At 42.3% G+C, this 19,793-nt stretch overlaps 2 protein-coding genes across 2 annotated transcripts; one reads left to right on the plus strand and one right to left on the minus strand.

Moving 5' to 3' along the window:
- Positions 1–5,634: 5,634 nt before the first annotated feature.
- LOC119659123 (ubiquitin-like protein 4A) lies at positions 5,635–6,451 on the minus strand. Its single transcript, XM_038067048.1, has 2 exons — positions 6,295–6,451; positions 5,635–6,231 (listed from the first exon to the last, which is right to left on the minus strand). Exons 1-2 carry the CDS (start codon positions 6,340–6,342, stop codon positions 5,875–5,877), a joined length of 405 nt encoding a protein of 134 aa, XP_037922976.1. The 5' UTR covers positions 6,343–6,451; the 3' UTR covers positions 5,635–5,874.
- Positions 6,452–6,505: 54 nt separating this feature from the next.
- On the plus strand, positions 6,506–17,263 carry LOC119659122 (4'-phosphopantetheine phosphatase). Its single transcript, XM_038067047.1, has 5 exons — positions 6,506–7,065; positions 7,157–7,362; positions 15,736–15,878; positions 16,254–16,536; positions 16,769–17,263. Exons 1-5 carry the CDS (start codon positions 6,683–6,685, stop codon positions 16,960–16,962), a joined length of 1,209 nt encoding a protein of 402 aa, XP_037922975.1. The 5' UTR covers positions 6,506–6,682; the 3' UTR covers positions 16,963–17,263.
- Positions 17,264–19,793: the final 2,530 nt, after the last annotated feature.

A 19,793-nucleotide genomic window follows, 5' to 3' on the forward strand; every position in this document is an offset into this window, starting at 1 on the left:
TTGTATTCTCCTATCCTTATTCTTCCTGTTTGACCAGTGCGGCTTGATGATGTTGGTTGGTTGGTGTTCGGTGCTGACGTTGCCATCATATATTTTGTCTTGCCTTCATTGATGTGAAGCCCAAGATCTCGCGCCGCCTGCTCGATCTGGATGAAGGCAGTTTGTACGTCTCGGGTGGTTCTTCCCATGATGTCGATATCGTCAGCGTAGGCTAGTAGTTGGGTGGAGTTAAAGAGGATCGTACCTCTTACATTTATCTCACCACCACGGATCACTTTCTCGAGGGCCACGTTAAAGAGAACCCATGATAGGGCATCCCCTTGTCGTAGATCGTTGTTGATGTCGAATGGCCTTGAGAGTGATCCTGCTGCTTTTATCTGGCCTCGCACGTTGGTCAGGGTCAGCCTAGTCAGTCTTATCACTTCAGATTCAGTCTCTATACTTCAGATTTGTCGCATATATTCATGCGCATGGTTTGTTAATCGTTCCCACCCCATTTATCTCCTATAAGCTTTTGCTCAAAATTTAGAAAATGTATCACCATCGATAGCTCCTAATCCTGCTTTCACCTCCTCGTGGTAACCGTTAACGAATGCTTTGGCAATCAACGAGATATGGACAACCGAAGGTAACCTGTGCGATAAAACATGAAAAGACCATATATGGAAAGGTCACTCACGTTTACGTCGAAACACCAGAAGGAGTCGCTGCTTTCGGCAGACAATCTTCCAGCAGAGCTAGTCAGTCGGCAACCGTAGTTTTGTTGAAGAAAAGATGGGAAACCCTTTCCAGCGCAGTGTTGTAATGAACATTTCCGAATTAGCGAAATTATGTAAGTACGTGAGATAAAATTATCTTAATCAAGGATGGCAATACAAGCAACATAATCACCAGAAGCACAAGCGCAGGCGACTCTAATTGCCATCAGAATCCGAAAGTGCAGACTGATGAATATCTAAAAAAACATGAAGTTGCACTTCAAGCCCAATACCACATCATAATCATCATCAATGTTGCTACAACTGGTATCCAGAAGCTTTAGTAAGGAACTCCAGATAACCCGTTTTTGCGCCGAAATCAACCAATGTCTTCTTTTCCTACCAAAAATATTGCCCTTGCAAACTTTCCGGCGTGGATCACGTGACCGCTGTATTGGTTGCTTTTCTTTTGAACACGACTGTACTGTATTGGTTTGTATAGTAAAACCTTTGGCCCTATGGTGGGACATGTCAAGCGGAACTGTTTTTTGTGAACTGAAATACGCTTCATTCACTCCCAACAACCGAACTCGTCCACTGGGTCCACTGCTCTACCATGATCCGAAAAGTAAAATTTGATGTGTGGCGGGTGTATCAAAACCCCTTCGTGTCTCTGTTGGTGATCATCAAGGAAGCGCCCTCTCACCACTCCCCTTTCTTCTTGTTACGGAAAATGTCACACGGGACATCCAACGTCCAGCACCCTATACGCTAGTTTATGAAGATTATGTTTTCCTAGCGTCTAATAGCATAAATAATCTCGAGCAATTTGTCCGAAAACGGAATGATCGCCTCATGCAACACGGTCTCAGATTGAATCTGAATGAATTAGAATTTTCAACGACCGATCCCCATGAAACAGACACAGTCTGGGCGATTTAAAAATCTCGGGTCAACGCTATAGCCAATGGAGCACTGTGTTATGAAATTGTTTCACGCATTAACGCAACCTGGATGAAGTGACGTTACACAACTGGTGTTTTTTATAATCGACGTATCAACGAACACCTCAAATCGCGCAGATGGGTTAGGGATAGTCTTATTAATTTGGTCGGTACGCCGAAATCTCTTAAGGCATAAGGCCCTGGCTATGCAATCGTAGCTGGCCTTAAAGCCGAAAATTGAAAAGATGGTGCAACGTATGCCCATATTCCGCAGAGAGAAAATATGTTGTTGATTTGCCTGGAGTGAAACCTTTTTGGAATGGGCGGATGATGTCCTGGGCATATTCGGACTAACAGGGTAGCGGAGAATATCTCATATATGGTACTCATTGGCATATGTTATTACATCACCTCTATAATTGTTGACCTGCGTGATATTCCCCTTTTTTGTATGGGAGAAATATCGCCTCGTTGCCACTCATTAGGGATTGCCTAATGACTCGCTGTCCGAAATCTTGGTCATAAGTTAATAAACGTCTTAGTATGATTTGTTGCCTTCATATTTAAGGAGCTTGGCTGCAAATGCATCGGTTCCAGACGACTTATGATTCTTAATCCGATGATTCCCGTTTCCTCCATGCTGGTGATGGCAGCATTTGTCGTTTGTCTTCAGTTGGCTGACCTTGTTGGAACAAATCTATGCCCAGAACCTAGCTGGGGCTATCTCACAATACCAAGCTAATAATAGAGGAAAGGAATCATAGTTACCCTACGAATTTTTGTATCCTCTACTGACGCATGAACTAAAGGATCTGGTAGCGTATGCGGAGTCGACCGGTTTTGAACAATTTATAGGTTGTGATGCGGATGCTCAACATATTTGTTGGGGAAGTTGCAAGTGCATTCGAAGAGGAGAGAAGTTATTTGAGGTATGCATTCGTCGGGCCGAGAAGAAATGAAGTAATCGACCTAACAATATTTACCTAAAAAATAATAGAGCTGATTAAAGACTAGCGGGTATTGCATTGACGGGGTTCTTAACGCCAGAAAGTATGGTGTCGAAAACACTTTAGTTAAGTGCATCTACGCCATCCTAATGCAGAAATTACTACGAACTGAAGGCGAAGTACGTTGATCGACTTCCTACTATATGAACTGAAAATTTTGATAATACTCGCCTAAGTTTTGCGAATGGTACGGCTGTGCTACCGGCTGATCGAGGCCTCTGAACAGTGTGTAGGAACAAACAACGTGCTCTTGATTTGATTGATATTTTGAATTTTGATGCCTATCTATCGCTTGTCGTGAAAGGCGACTAAAAGCGATAGAAATTTGTCGACTAGCGACTTACAAATTTTTAAACTTTGCTGCTACCGAAACGTTAACAATGCCTTGAGTAGGGATTGCTCTCAAGCCGAAAACTTTTGGTTATCGAAAACGGACAATTATTAGTTTCTGGAATGTGCGCACGCTTCTCGATGACGATATTGAGGGTCCCAACGGTTAAGTTGAAGGGAATACCAGCGGTTGTTGGACATTCTGGGGCTATGCGAAGTATGTTCAATATCGACCGCTTGTATGATCCAGCTGTCGCTTGACAGTGGGTGAGCTATTTTGCATGCATGGATGCATGCATGCATGGATGCACTGAGTACCCATCTATTCTTTTCTCGGGAGCTACGTAAGTCGTCCGACGCGTCCCGAGTTCTGGCATAAGATCTGATTGACCGCGGAATCGTGGATCCGGATCAGAACGAAATGGGTTCAAAACTTTATTGACCGCGGCGAATGATGGCGGGCGTGACGCACTTAAACTCCGATACCAAGAAGTTCAGCGTAGTGTGCCATGACAAAACAGAATTTGCTATTGCGCTAGTCAGGGAAACAGAAAATGGCGCAGGTGGCAATTATTTCAGGAATGAATACCGCAACACGAAAGAGCTTCCATGTGACCGCAAATCTTTCGATGGTCGACTTCTCATCCACGATGATGAACAACTGAAGAGGGGGGAAGAACACTTCACCACGGTTCTTAATCGTATCACATTCGATGAAGTTGCTCCTCTTGTGGATGAAATGACTAGTCATTGTAATATACGGATACGGTCTGTTCCTCAAGTAGAAGAGAAATCGTTTCAACCATCAATGCAATCAAACGGAGTAATGCTACTAGGCTGATGGTCCTCCCGTAGAGTTATTCATCGATACATTTGCAGATTTGTTACTTTCACTAATACGGAAATCTTGTGAATGCGAAACTTTTCGCAGAGTGGAATAAGAGGATGATGGTCAAGATCCAAAGAAGGGGACTCGTTTTGAGTGTAACCATTAGAGAGGTATCTCAGTGCTCCCTTCCGTCGCAAAGATAATAGCTAAAATAATTCTGGAACGCATCAAAGAACATCTTGAAAGCTTGGTTGACAGAGAGCAATCTGGTTTCCGCTCCGGATCCTCCTTCATTGACCACATCAACACCCTAGGGAACAGTGCCCGGAGTTTAGATCTGCCCTTGCTCTTCATCGATTGAAACCTTTCGAAGCGTGAACAGGAAGTGTATCTGGATTGCTCCACGCATAAGGGGCATTCCGGAGAAACTGATAACTATTATCAGAGCGACATATGATGGCGCAATATGGCACGTGCTGCACCAAGGTCCGCCAGGGTTGCATCCTGTCACCGATATTATTTCTTCGTATTTCATGCTGCCTTGTCCAGAGGACGCGGGGGAATTCAATGGACGATGGCATTTTTTTTCAAACACCTCGACTACGCTAATGACGTCTATTTGCTCTCTCACATTGTGATGGTCCTTTGCCAAATGGTTCCGTATTTGGGAAGAGAAGCAAGTAGAGTTGAATAGAAAATAAACATCAACAAAATCAAGGTTCTGAGTCTGTTCTTCCTATCCGCATTGAATCGACGCGATCAATTTATATATTTAGAAAGTGTGATTTCTTCCCACGGTGACACAGAACTGAACATTGTGACGCATTAATAGCGCTTTGTTTAATATATGAAAATACATTAATCTCAACACCAAGCTCAAGCTGAGACTGTTTCGTGCTAGTGTTCTTTCTGTGTTGCTATATAGGAATAGCATATAGAAAGAGAACTTCACTGTTACTCAAAAGCACCAACCTTTCGTCAATAATTGTCTGCCTCGTGCCATCGGCGTGCGCTGGCCTGACACTACCTCAAACGAAGAACTTGGTCGCTGCACTGTGACCGGAAGAAGGAAGAAGCAGTGGGTAGGTCACTTTTTAAGGAGGGGCGACAGCGACAATTCCATTGCTGGCTACGCCATACAGTGGAATCCACTCTCCCAATATGGCAGGCGAATGCGTCGTCCCAAGGGCACTTGGTGCAGAACAGTAGAGGAAGAGTGAGAGCGTCTCGAGAAGTCGTTGGGGGAGCTGAAGGGCATTTCGGGCAACGGCGAACGATGCCGTGTAGGTGTGGTTGACGCGCTATACCACACCAAACGGTGGATAGCGACCATATTGGCCTGTTTCTCATGGGGCACGGAGGGTATCGCTAGTACATATACAGGTTTAAACTGGATACGTCACTCGATTGTCCAAACTGGGATGGAGTGCCAGAGGAGCCAGGGCACGTATTCTTTCGCCGTACAAGATTTGTGGAAGAAAGGAAGGACTGAGAGGAGACGCGCTTGTACCAGAAAATTCGATGCAGAGAATGCTAGTATATCAGGAGGACTGGAATGCGATCATTTCCGTAACCGCAATTGTCCAGAGCAAACTGCGAAAGGCAGAGGAGACAAGAAAAGCGCGTTCACACACACCGCTTAGAGATGAAAGATGACCAAGCTACAGTTGTACACCCGACCAAACAAGTGGGAAAGGTATATGGACAACACAGATGGCACATCCTCGAAGTAGAAAAGGAAAGAAACCTCGTGTTATGATTCCAACCTAGTCAGACGCTTGACCACTCTACCAATTGGAAGTACGGCCAAAGAATAAGAAACAATATGAATTGGGTTACCCGTAGTGCACCACCCTTTTATTTTCAAACTTCAACTGTAAGCTTAGTTTTTGTCGTAATCGCAATCTTTTCTAAAATAATATTACAATATGTTCACCAATAATTACATTTTGCATGTTATACATTCGCTAATATCAAAATAGTCATTCATACAAGCAAATTAAGTAAAGGACATTAATATACGCGTAGTAAAGGCTCCTCACTCCCGCCACAGTCTACTACGAACGCTAATCGCTCATTTGCAGCGGCTGATTCATAAAACCACCTGCTATTCTCTCTATATCGTCCAGACTGAGTTGTTTCATCTTTTTCTCGAAATCTTTGATAAATTCGTCCGTTAGTGCCTGTGACTGCTGTTCGTTGTGATATTTGCGGAAACACCGGAAGATCACGTCTTTCAGAGGGTCCGGCTTTTTCACAACTAATGTCAGCTTTGTGCCGTCCTTGATGTTTGTATACGAAGCGATCGTATTCTCATCGAGCAAAGCACGTCCCAGCATAAGAATTTTCTGATAAGCAACAGGAATGTGAAGGCGCTCTTCGACTTGCTTTTTCAGATCTAAAATCGTCGATGATTCAGTAACCTACACGTGCGGGATAGACGTGAAGTAGAACCAGGACTTTGAGGAATTATGTGTGGAGTATACCTGAACAGTGCATTCTTCTCCTTTCAGAACTTTCACCGTGATATTCATGCTTAATATGTTGTAGAAAATAGACCCTGTTTACGTCCAATATGTCTTTGGTTTTGAAGTTTCAGTTGACGTTTGTTGACGTTCCTGACTCGGGCAACAATCCATTCACAATTGACGAATTGTGCCAGCCCTGGATTGATTCCGGAACGTCAACTATTGCAGATCCATACCGCTCGCTGTCAGGTTCAGTCAAAAATTTACGTGTTTTGTGGGTGGTTGGTGTACTTGCGACTGTTGCTGCATTCATAATTAAATTGTTAGCAAATCGTTGCGACAGTCCTCTTCCAAAGAAAGTTCAAGGTGTCTGCCACTCGGTTCCACTAGAAACACATCACCTCGCATGTTCAAGACTCTCCAATGCACTTCAAAATATTCAAAATACATTCGAATACCATTTAGAAGTCTGGGGAAAGGAGTTGGTTTGAATGAACGCGAAAAGGAATCTAAAATAGACACTGTCCAGAGAAAAGTGCGAACTATGTGCGAGAAAACGATTTGTCCGCTGCTTGAGAATCCGAACGGTTACAATCCTGACACACTAGACCTGGCCAAGAATCCCGAGGCCAGGGATTATTGGCACAAGTGCTTTGTGCGATTGGTGGACAAATTCGCTCAACAGGCGATTGCAAGTCAGGAAAATGACCCGACCGCCGCTGACCGCGCGAAGGAGTTCAAGCAAGCCTACATAAATAAATTGAATTTGTTGCGCGAGACATCAGGCAGGTATTAAATGAAATCGTTTGAAATTCATTTTGAATCACGTCGACGAGTGAACTTTGAGTTGGTTTCTAAGTCATCAATTGATATATTGCAGTCCTAATGGGGAGAAGATGACGATACGCAGAATGCTGGAACTGAATGACTTTCTGCTGAGGCATTATGGCTTCGCGGACCCTTGGCTAGATCAGAAAGTCCAAGAGAATCACGCATCGATTGCGGTTTTCCAGACGCGTCTCGAGGAGCTTGATGCACTCGAACACGAAGCAAAGTGGGTGGAATTGGTCAAGGGGTTGTTAGCAGGTAATTTTGATAGAGTGCCAATTTGCATGGACACTCGAGAGCGAGTGATATTTATGTTTACAAATGATAAGAAAGTGTTTACCGTTTGTCGTCGTTCTACATAGTTGTGTGAAGATTTAGTGCCACCGTAGATCGTCGGTGATATGATAATTGCTGAGTCGTTATTTAACATGGTTCAGATAAATTTCATAGATAACAACGCGTTTGAATAAGTTTTGAAATGGAAACGTCTTTTCGTATGAAATTGACCGCGTCATCAGACGGGGAATGGCCGAGAAAGTAAAATGAATAGTGCTTGATGGTAAATCCGAGGTCAGCGTTTATGGAAAACTTTTATCTCGCTTAAATCGTGATATTAACAAAGTTGTTTGCTTAACTTGTGTGAGAATGAACTGAAATGTTTGTTCATTAATTTGTTCTAGGAATTACCTTTGGCTGTGCGAGTTATGGAGAAAATATTGATCAACAACGTTGAGAATTACAAATAAATTCAATTAGGGCAAATGTCTGGCTTTGTTGAGTAATTCACCTTGAAGGTCGAATTGCTTCTGATTTACGAAGAGCAACGGATTGAAGAGTTGCCGAAAAAATATGGTCCTTCCGATATTCCTCTTTATTTTCTCTTCCATGTTAGTGTACCATATTCAAAATCTTATACATCAACACATCTAAATACGAAAGTTTATTCAGAATCGTAGATTTCGATAGAAAAAAACATTTCATCGATTCCAATTTATTCTTATTCAATTGGTTTAACCGGTCGGAATTTCCCTTCATTTACGGGGCTTCCCGAGAATATTTTATGTTGATCTGAATCACTTCTAAAGTTTAGCCAATATCTTTGTGTTGTGAAAAATTTTTCCCTTTTTTCCAACATTTAACCCTTATAAACTGATGCAACTACAAGAAGTAAATGGTAGAACTACCGATAGCTCCAGAATGAAAAATAAAGATGGTTTACAGGCTCCAAGGAGCTCCATTAGTGCTGTGGTGCGCTGTTTAGATGTCGCAAACTCATAAGACAACAACTGCTGTTACGAGAGCAAGGCGGCAGAGTCCAGCGGGCTCACATCTTCAGACCCACCTCGTTGCATTTACGAAGGAAAGCAGCTCTCCCAGCCTGCAGCTAGAGATTTCTTTGAGATGCCCAAAGAATGGTTTACCTAGTGCCCGTAGGTTGACTCTAGCTAGAGCCGGGCAATCGCAAAAGAAGTACTTGAGGGTTTCTCCCTGCTCTCCGCAACTTCGGCAATGCGAATTGTAGGGTATGCCGGGCCTGGCGGAAGTCAGTGCCCCGTGAAGACCACCGTAATCTTGTATGTATCTGCAGCGGCTCTCGCAATCGGGTTTTGTTATAGGTGTCCGTCAAAATGGCTATGTTACACTTAGGGCTCCGATCATGCACCAGCCATTGACAGGCTTCCAGTGTCTAGTACTTCCACTTGGAACACACTGGCGAAACTTGGAAGGCAACCCAGATACACTTTATGTATTCAAGGAAACTCCCGCACCGACTTCACAGACCATCTTCGATCCGTCAGTGAAGAAAACTATCTCATAGCCTTGTAACACGCTGGGGGTATTCCAGTCTGCCTTGGTTGGAAAGTCCACAGCAAAGTTTCTCCTGCAGTTCAGCTTGTATGTGGCATAGTCCATGGCTTAAAGCAGCCACCATACAACACAGCCATACTAACGGATGGGACGCATTACAGCTGTGTAAATCCAGAGAATCATCTTCAGCCGAAGACCCCATTTCTCTGCAAAGGTTCTCCTGCAGGTATATAAGGCTTTCTTAACCCCCAGTTCTGTATTCAATCTCCAATTTGGTTTTCGGATCCAAGTTACACCCAGATACTTTACATTAGAGAAAAAACCCAATCTTTGTTCATTCAGCCGAGGGAGGTGAAATTCGGATACCCCTGCCTTGGTGGTGAATAGCATCAGTTTCGTTTTCGTTAGGTTTATGTCGAGTGCGCATCTTGCGGCCCAGAGTCACACCTTTCCCACCGCCCTTCCATGGTATCATATTGTTCCAAATTTGATGTCTATATCATTATTTAGCTTATCAATCATAAAATTATTAAATATATCTAGGGGCAAAATGGAATTTTCAATTGATCTTGATTGAGTAAAAGAAGTAGATGATTATATGTCATTTGCAGATGGCAATCTCAATCTCCCACCATATAAGTCATCACTATTAACCAGAGCATCGGAAAGGTGGCGCCTTTTTTTACAGCTCTGATCAAATGGCTACCTCTCAGATCCGACTAGATTATCCTGGTTCTTAGTATAGATATTATCTAATGCGTAAGAGACCCTCTCAATCCAATACTGGTCAGGGCTTCCTTGATGACGTTGGTACTAACGTTGTTGAATGCTCCCTCTATATTCAGGAAGGCAGCTAGAGTATACTGCTTGTACTGCAGTGACCGCTCAACCGTGCCAATTACTTCATGGAGAGCGGTTTCTGTGGATTTGTCTTTGAGGTAAACATGCTGGGACTTGGAGAAAGGCGTTCTCTCCATAATCATCCTTAAGTGGATGTCCAGGATGTGCTCTAGGGTCTTCAATACGAAAGAGGTGAGGCGGAATTGTTGAAAGTTCTTCGCGGAATCATGGCCGCGCCTGCCCGCTTTCGGTATGAAAACCACTCGTGCGCGTCTCTAAGACTATGGTTCGTATCCCAAAGAGATACAGCTGCGGTAAATATCGTCTAGCCATAGCACAACTTTTTTCTGCTGCTTCATTAGCATGACGGGGATTATGGCATCTGGGCTCGGATATCTATATGCGGAGAAACCATTAAAATACGATCTTATTCTCGGTAATTACCAATTTGGTAGTCTCGCACGGCTGGTGCGGCTGAGAACCCTCCAAACACGGCTCTAACTCACAGTTCTCCTTGCTGGGGGAAGGTGCGTCTGAACCAGCAGCTATAAGACTTCAGCAGGAGATTCCGTCCAGGAGTCTGCCGACTTCTTAAGAAAGGGTGGGCTCCTATGTTCCTTGGATAGAATTTTATTGAACCTCACAGATTCGCTGGTGCTGTTCCGACAATGGTCCAACCAGGCCCGCATCTTAGCAGGTTTATAAGTTTTATATTATTTGTAGGTGCGATTCTCGCTTTTCCCTTTGCTGTTATGTTAATTTGCCGACCACAAAGTGGAAGAAGAGGGTATGCAGAAGAGGAAGATTCTCCCTCTTTAGCACGTTTGAAGAATTGTGCCGGAAACCTCCTTTTCTTCCTTCTTCGGGGTGGGGTTGGCGAACCAAACTTTACCATGTAAACATTAAAGTACCATCCTCCTTTTTAAGGAGAACTATTCACTATATTTTTTAGATGGGTTTGAAGAAAAAGCATCTCCCGTTTCTCCGTCCATGTTTTTCTTGCTCCCATCGGAAGAGTGGTTCAACATATAATCCTACTGTTTCGATATCAAAATACCCTTTTGGAGTGCCATGACTTTTTTAAGGAGTGTGACCGCCCCAATTCCTCAACGGAGTTAGAGAGGTGGTGTTAATTCGAAAGTCGAACATCAATGGTTCGTTCCGACTGATTTTTTTTGACTCCGAAAAATGATTTTTGCAGCAAAAAGTGTTTTTTGAAGTCATGAAAAACTCGATCACACTAGCTTGCGTTCAATGCGCTAGTTGCCCTCTCTGCCGCAACACTCCATGCTCAGCTGAAACCAAAAGGGGGTTTTCTCCGTGATTGATTGTCTGGACACCAAGTAGGAAAAGTGGAAGTACTTGTGATCAAGAAGGATCGTCTTGGGAAATTATAACGGCTTTCAGTGCCCTATGTCATTATAACAGCTTTCAGCGTCGGTGCCATCTTACTAACATTTCATTAGACTGCCAGTGTCACATGGTTCTCCGGTGCCGTTTGAAGCCCAGAAGTATGCCTTACTTCGAGAAGGGAGAGGATTCGAACTGAATTCCCTGGTCAGTGATTACCAGTACATCAAAGCCTGAAATCTATTCTCGACAGAGGGTCTCAGCATAAGATTGTGCAGAAAAGTCTTTCAGAGGTGTCGCCTCAGGCTACCGTGTTAGCCTATCGATGATTGCGACTCTCTCAAAAGGCCAATTAAATCGATACAGATTGTGTGGAAACGCCTATCTCTTTCCTCACATGTTTCATAGTCTTGCACTTCTGGAATGTAATGCATTGTCTGGCCCAAGAACTAGCGCCCTTGTTCATGGATGGCCAGAAATACTTTGCGGTGACTAAAGGATTCATTGCCCGGCGCGAAATATTTTCTTACGGAATTTGGCGGTGGTATATGGTCTTGGACCCTTGTCTGAGTTCTCGCAGTATATACTGGACGTTGAGCCGAAGATATTAATCTCTTGATAAAGCGTAAGCAACTATGTTATTTGAAGTGAACTAGCTGATGAAGCTCAAGTGCCGAATTTGTCGAGGGACGCTTCATCGGGCTTTTGTTTCAAAGCAAAACTGAGTGGCTTATGGTCCGTGAACACTGTGAATGGTCTGCCTTCGAGGGAATATCGGAAGTATTTAATTGCGAGTACGCGGTTAATAGCTCACAATAGTAAGTGTATACTTCCGTTGCTTTGAAAAGAAGTTTAACGGCTGCCAGATTTGTCACCTTTTGGTGAAGAGCAGCACCTACGGCGATGTTAGGGGTGTATGTTGCTGAAGGAATGCTTTTACCAGATGTTGCTTGGTGATCGCATACACCTGGACAGTCTTTGGGAACTACGCAATCATGAGGAATACTTTGGTCTTTGGCCTAGCAGGCTTTAAATATCAGTTGATGGTGGGTGTCATTGGAGAAGAGACGACGATAGAAGTTTAACATTCCGAAGAACATTCTCAAATCCTGAACTGTTTTCGGAAGGGGTATGGTCGAAATCGCTTGCACCTTGACTGGATCAGATAGGATGCCTTCAGGGTCAATCAGGCGGCCGAGGACTCTCACCTGCGATTGTAAGAATTTGCATTTCTTAACGTTGAGTACTAGACCAGCCCAAGGAGACGTTGAAAAATGCAATCGTGGTGATCTAAATGCGCGAACTCAGAGAAAGATGCTATCAAAATATCATTCAAATAAACGAAAAAGAAATGGAGATTTGGTAGCACAGAGTGGATGAATCTTTGATATATTTGCACAACATTGCAGAGTCCATAAGTCGTTTTCGGAAAGTCTTCGGCAGTCGGTAAGTCCTTCGCCTTGTACCTTGTATACATTTCTAATAGATTTTAATGTAGAAGCATCTCTCAAGTAGTTAAAAGCATTGGTCCAGCTTGAACCTTTTTCCCAAATAGAATTTTTTGTGAGATTCGAAACACTCATTCAATTGGGCGCGCAAGTAACATCGGCTTAATTTCAGTTTAGATTGTCGAAAAAAAGAGAGGAGAATTGTGCATTCTTTTTCTAAGCAAACTACCTTTGTAGCATACTGTTGTGAAGTAGGATCGCCAAGGTGTGAGGACGGATAATCATGTAGAAGTATGACAAGTCGAGATAGGTATTATATTTCCACAATATTGGGGGGAAAAGCGAATCTCGCCTGTGTGGGTAGGTTGCTGTGTACTTTGCTGCGTCTAGCGCAAGGCACTGATAACAAGTGATTCACAATCGGAGCCTGTTCCCACTTCAAATTCAATATTCCCATAATTGCTACTAAATTTTGTTTATGCAATTCTATTTTTCTATTTGTTACTGAGTTTGCTTAGCATTCGACATGCGTCATTCTCGAGCGTGAAGGATATGTACGGTTTTCCTCAGGTTACTTGGATTACCGCGATTTGATAATATCAGCAATATTTCAAAATGTTCTTAATTATTCATAACTAGGACCCGGCAACTCCGTACCGATTCAAAATCAATGAATAAATGAACGAATACATGATGTTCATAAAGTAGTTGCTGCACATATTGAAGAATTGTTCTTCTCATTGCCCTGTTCATTGTTTGGTGTCGATCAACCTGGTCCTGCATATTGCCCCTGAAATAAATTTGGATGAAATTATGCCATTCATCTTCAAGAGGTTGCAATGATGCTATTTGATGGCGGATTTGGTCTTGGATCTGTAAAGTTGAAAGCGAAGTCAGAATTACAAATTTATGATCTTCAAAAGACGGCTTCTGAGAAAAGTCCTTGTGATAGACAGACAGACACAAAACCTTAAAAAAAGGGTATTCGGAAGGCTCAGTTGTTGCGCGGCATTAAGAGTGATGATAGGGAAACTGAAGCACAGCTTCACTAAAAATTTAAGGAAAAACAATGTCAACACAGGGAATCTGTGAATGCCCTACACTCCACAAAAGGGTGAACAGGCGACATACGGCAAACGTTTACTCTCTCGAGCAGAAATTACCTTTCGGCAATGTTTGTTCGAAATGAAGCCATTTGAAAACATCGGTTATTTTTACGAACGTTTGATAGCAAATGTCGTGATTCTCATGTATTCCCACGAAGTGCAATAATAGTAATTTCACCTGAGATTATTCAATTCAGACTCTTCTCCAGCGAATTCAAATGCACAGCAATGGTCGCACGAAGCTTCCGTTTGACGTACCGTCTCTCTTTGTTCTGGTGTTTGTGAAACATGAGATCAGGTCATATCAGGCTAACACTACGCTTGTCACTTGCGATTCCTAGTATATCCGAAATGAGAATCTGCACAGTGACCTGCAAATACTGATAGTGACATAATCAAAGAGCATAAAATTAAGAATATTCAGCGGTTGAGAATGAGAATAACCAAGTTCAAAAACTGACAGATATCATATGCCATATAGGGGCAGTTCCGTCATTATTTTTCAGAATGTGTAGATAAGCGATCAATATCTAGCTCTCGCATTCCCCTGCTATACAACTAATACCATAACTAAGTTCGGCTTCGGAAAGTAGTGTCAAGACCTTTCATTTCATACCTATATTTGATGAAAAAAATGCTATACCTCTCTTGTATTCACAGTTCCAGCTTTCCCAACAAACATCATCACCGGCGCAACAATCGGTATCCGGTCAGACATTCTGGTTTTGCGCCACCAATTTGATATCTCTCAAAAACTGTCTGGTGTCCTGGCCTATGCCATCGCTCAATCTGAGGCAGAGTTTGCCATGTCTGCTTTTTCTACCAAAGATATTGTCTTTATAGACTTTCCATATGGATTAGGTGAGCTGCCCACCGTAATTTATTGAGCCGGATTTTATCCAAAATCACACGGTCGTGGTATCGCTCATAAATTTCGCCGTTATCATGCAGTGGGCCAAAAGTTCTTCGAAGGATTCTTCTCTTGAACGCGGTCAAGAGTTCGCAATTTTTCTTGCTAAAAACCCAAGTCTCCGAGGAATACATGAGGACTGGCAAGATCATTGTCTTGTACAGTAAGAACTTTGATCCTATGGAGAAGACTGAAATAGGCTTTGTTGGCTTTGTTGTTGTGTTATGGATCGTGATGACTGACCTTATAAGGCAGAAATTATCAAGAGTCTTAGGGGTCTAGTCTCCTAGTCCCATTTGATGCTGCTGCTTCTTTGGTTTTTGGTGCTGACGTTGCCACCATATATTTCGTCCTGCCTTAATTAATGTGCAGCTCAAGATCTCACGCCGTCTATTCAATCTGGATGAAGACAGACTACATTTCGGATTGTTTTTCCCATGATGTCAATATTGATAGCATAGGGCAGTCGTACCAGGTGAAGAGGATAGTGCTCTTGCGTTTACATCAGTATCACTGATCACTGTTTCCAAGTCAGATTAAAGATCTAAATATAAATAAAATCTGATCTCTTGCTGATTCGCCTGAAATGAAGCCTTTTTGATATGGGCTGATGAAGTTTTAGGCGTATGGCACTATCCGGCCTAGCAAAATAATGGAGAATATCTAAGAGATAATACTCAGCAATGTAATACCTTTTTAATTGCTGCAGTGGCTAGGCTAGCCAAGGCATCAAACAGCGGTGTTTCGCTCAATATGATTCTTACCGTTGTCGGGTATTTGGGACTAATGACACCTGTAGGCACTTTTTCGGGCACGCTGCTCCCTAGTGCGGACGAAAAGCAACGTCTGGAGGGTTATCTCTGCCCTAATGACAAATTATTATTATTATTTTTCTGCTATGCATACCTTCAATTTTTATCAGTCGTCACCAAAACAATTCGTCAGACGGCCTTATCTTTTCATAGACACACTACTAGCAATATTACTAAGTATTAGTATTTTCGATACAAGTCCTTCATATATGATATATCGGATTAGTTTTCATTACAATATCGATGAAAACATGACAAATGGTTTTCCCTATTATCAAAGTATATCGATAGTGACATACGTAACAATATTTATCAGTTTATGAAGCATATCACTCAAATAATTGTTTATTATTTAGGAAATATGTTCGATTATGGCGCACAAGCCATAACTGAAATTCTAAAAAATGATAAGTCCTTTGGATTAAAGGATGCTCTTAAACAAATACAACCGCGACCATGGTTGGTTGACCAATTGGATGAATGGATAGAACGGCTGAAGGTAAGTTGAGGTAAATATTTCTTATTAATTTCAAAAACAATCACAGAAACCACATCAATAGGATAGGAATACTATTTAATAAGCCTAAAACACAGGCTGTCAATTGTCACATTCCAGTTATATTGTATTGTTGCTCTTTTATTCTGCAATTAAGCTTTAAGTGTCTATAGCAGCATCGATGATAATAATAGATAGTTCTGCTGAATGGTGTGTAATTATAATTTGAATGGCTACCAACCAAGAGAGTTAGAAAGCAGGAAACACAAGACTCAGCAATGTAAATCTGTTGCTGTAGTAGATATGGATCAAAATATAATTACACTTAATTTAAATACGCTAAATTTTGATTCTAAACAAATGTATCAAAAAATGCAGGGTCCACCACATAAATGTGCTGTAATATTCGTAGACAACAGCGGCATCGACATAGTACTCGGAGTCTTGCCATTTGTCCGTGAACTGTTGATTCGACGTACCAAAGTTTTACTGTGTGCCAATACGGAACCATCATTGAATGATGTTACATCCAAAGAACTGGAGCAGATTCTGGACCGATGTCAATGTAATATTTTACAAAATGCTCGCAATAATAATCAATTATTAGTATACGCCACTGGCCAATCAACGCCGTGTTTAGATTTGCGAACTTTATCGCCAGGTAATTTGTGATTATTTGTAATAGTTTGTACATATAATAAGAGTCAATTGATAGCTCTAATTTCCATCAGCTGAAAGCACGACTGGCCGTGGCTTTAGGTATTTGGAGTGTAGCTCACGTTCTAGATAAATTTGGGAACTACGAATCAAATGACTCTTGATTATAGCTAATTTATTTCTTACTCTCCCTTCTTTTGAAATTTATATTATTTTCCATTTTATCTAACATTTAGAGCTCTGCATGGCAATGAAAACCAATGAGACTGACTTGATCGTGATTGAAGGAATGGGCCGCGCTCTGCATACGAATTTGTATGCAAAGTTCAGTTGTGAAACATTTAAGTTAGCTGTAGTTAAAAACAAATGGCTCGCTGAACATTTAGGTGGCGAGTTGTTTTCAGTCATTTGTAAATATGAAAGTATATGATTGTTGAGTTTATATTATAAATATAATTTCATTTGACTGAAATTCTCACTTTTGTTATTGCTATAAAGAGACAAAGAGGAACAAAGAGTTGGCACTGTTGACGAATGTCTAACATGTATGATAGTAATTTTAATTGAAAACAGACAAATGATCATGAAAATGATTTTAGGTGAAGTGTTGTGAATCCAAGTATGTTTTTACTTTTTTTTGAATTGATTTACTTGTACCTAGATTACTACTACCCCACCCGAACCCATGTAATTTGATTGGAGAATATACTATTAGAATTTTATCAACCATATATTGGTTACTCACTTTGTGTTGAATGATCTTTGTTTATATTGTGGATATGGAAGAGAAAAAAGATATTTGAAAAGCGAAACAAAAAACAGAGAATGAGATTTTAGCCCCAGCTTGCAACCCATTAATGTATAGACAGAGACGAACTGAAGAAGTCCCTCTCGGCGCACACCTCTTCCAGCAATGTCGTCCGCCCTCTATAGTTCTGAATTCTCTTCGACCCAAACGAACGGGGTCTTGCTGAAATGGAGACGAAGATGTTACGTTGGACTAGTAGCGTGACATGCCTTGATCACATCTGAAATAAGGATATCCGCGATCGATATGGGGTTGCACCGATCGGGAAAAAAATGCGCGAGAAGTATGTTCGATGGTATGGTCATGTAATGCGCGCTAATGAAAAATCACTTGTCAAGATTGGTGTGAACATTGAAGTGGATGGTAAGCGACCACAAGGCTGACCGAAATAACGGTGGCTTAATATGTTGGATCGTGATTTAGAGGCCTTGAGACTACATCCAGATCAGGCCTTCGATAAAATGAAGTGGCGCAACCGATTACGACGAGCCGTTTGTGAACGGGACAAACACAAAGAAAAAGAAAGCCAAGTGGTAGCAAACGCGAATTCAGTGTTGGATAGTTTCTGATGGCTACTGGATGGCGCGCTCATTTGCCGTGAGAGATTCTGGTCCATATTAAGGTACATCGCAATTGTACAGTGCTATGCATCGACAGAAACTTTCGGTGTAGTGGAGAAGGATGGTTTCTACGAGCAATTAAACGCAGTTCATGGGAAACTTGCTAAAAGTAACATTGCCATCGTGATGGGTGACCTGAATGCCAAGGTGGGATCTAACAACAGCTTGCTCGGATATGTGATGGGGGGAAATACGGTCTTGGAGACTGTATGGTAATGTTAGGAGGTTCGTCGAGTTCTGCGACTTCCACCGCCGCGTCATTGATGGTACATAAGGTCAGGTGGGTTTCGACTGACCGACATCGTACGAGCAATCAGATCGACCAATTCGCGATCAGCAGTAAGTTTAGGAGTGGTCTCCTGGCTGTACATAACAGGCGAGGCGCTGACATCGGCCACGAAAAGAATCACCATCTGATGGTCGCTTAACATTGCTTGTGTGTTGCGTCCGCCATTTCTCGGAAAGAATCGGTGAGAATCCCGGGAAGTTCGACTTAGTGTGCGTCCTGGTAAAAGGGAATTTGTCATTAGGCTTGTCAGGGAAACGGAAGATGCCGCATAGCGCAATTATTTCAGAAATGTAACACATCACGAAAGAACTTGCATATGATCACAAATCTTTCGATGGTCCTGTGAATTATGTTAACGGTCGATTCCTAATCCATCCATCCATGTCTTTTGTAAATGAAATGGCTAGTTACCTTAACATGCGGAAATGGACTGTTCCTCCTAGTGGAAGAGAAATCATTTCAGCCTTCAATGCATTCAAACGGGGTAGAGCTGGACCGTTTCTCCGCAGAGTCATTTATCGCCGCACCTACAGTTTATGCTGATCTGCTGCTTCCACTCGTATAGAATCCGAGACCTTTCCCAGAGACTGGAAGAAGGAGACAATTGTTAAGATTCCAAAGAAGAGCACTCGTTTTGAGTGTGACAATTGGATACGTGCTCCCTGTCGTTGCAAAGGTAATAGCTAAAATAATCCTGGAATGCATCAAAGAAGAACATATCGAAAGTTTGATCAACAGAGAACAGTCTGGTTTCCGCTCCGAATCTTCCTCCATTGACAATATCGGCACCGTACGAATCATTTTGGAACAGTGCGTGGGATTCAAATCTCCACTTCACCTGTTCTTTATTGATTTCGAGAAAGCTTTCGGTCTTGAGAATAGAGAGTGTATCTGGCGTGCTCTATACAGAAGGGACACTCCGGAGAAACTAATAGCTACTATCAGAGCGACATATGATGGCGCAAGATATCAGTGGCTACGCTGAGGTAAAATGTCAGAAAATTATGAGCTCCAAGGCGGAGTCCTCTAGGGTTGCGTCTTGTCACCGGTATTATTTGTTCTTGTTATCGGTAATGTTCTTCATGCTGCCTTGTCTGGAGGATGTGGAAAAGTTCAATGGACTTCCTCAAACATCTCGACTACATTGGTGATATCTGTTTGCTCTACCACATGATCATGGAACTTGGCCAAATGGCACTGGATTTGGAAAGAACAGCAAGTAGAGTTGAACTAAAAATAAACAGTAACAAAACCAACGTTCTCAGCCTGACGGGTCATTGCACTCTCCCTATCTGCATTAATGGGCAGAGCACCGAAACCGTTGATCAATTTTATATCTAGAAAGCGTGGTTTCCCACGGAGGTACCGAACTGGTTGTTGCGTCCGACACATTAACAGCGTTAGACCCGCTTTCGCGGCCTGATCTAAAATGTGGAAATGCAATTATCTCAACACAAATATCACTGTTCTGCGTTATTGTTCTTTCTGTGTTGCTATATCGGAGTAGCACATGGCCCCCACTGTCACTTAAAGCCCTTGTGAAC

Source organism: Hermetia illucens, chromosome 6 (genome assembly GCF_905115235.1).
Source record: "Hermetia illucens chromosome 6, iHerIll2.2.curated.20191125, whole genome shotgun sequence".
Classification (NCBI taxonomy): domain Eukaryota; kingdom Metazoa; phylum Arthropoda; class Insecta; order Diptera; family Stratiomyidae; genus Hermetia; species Hermetia illucens.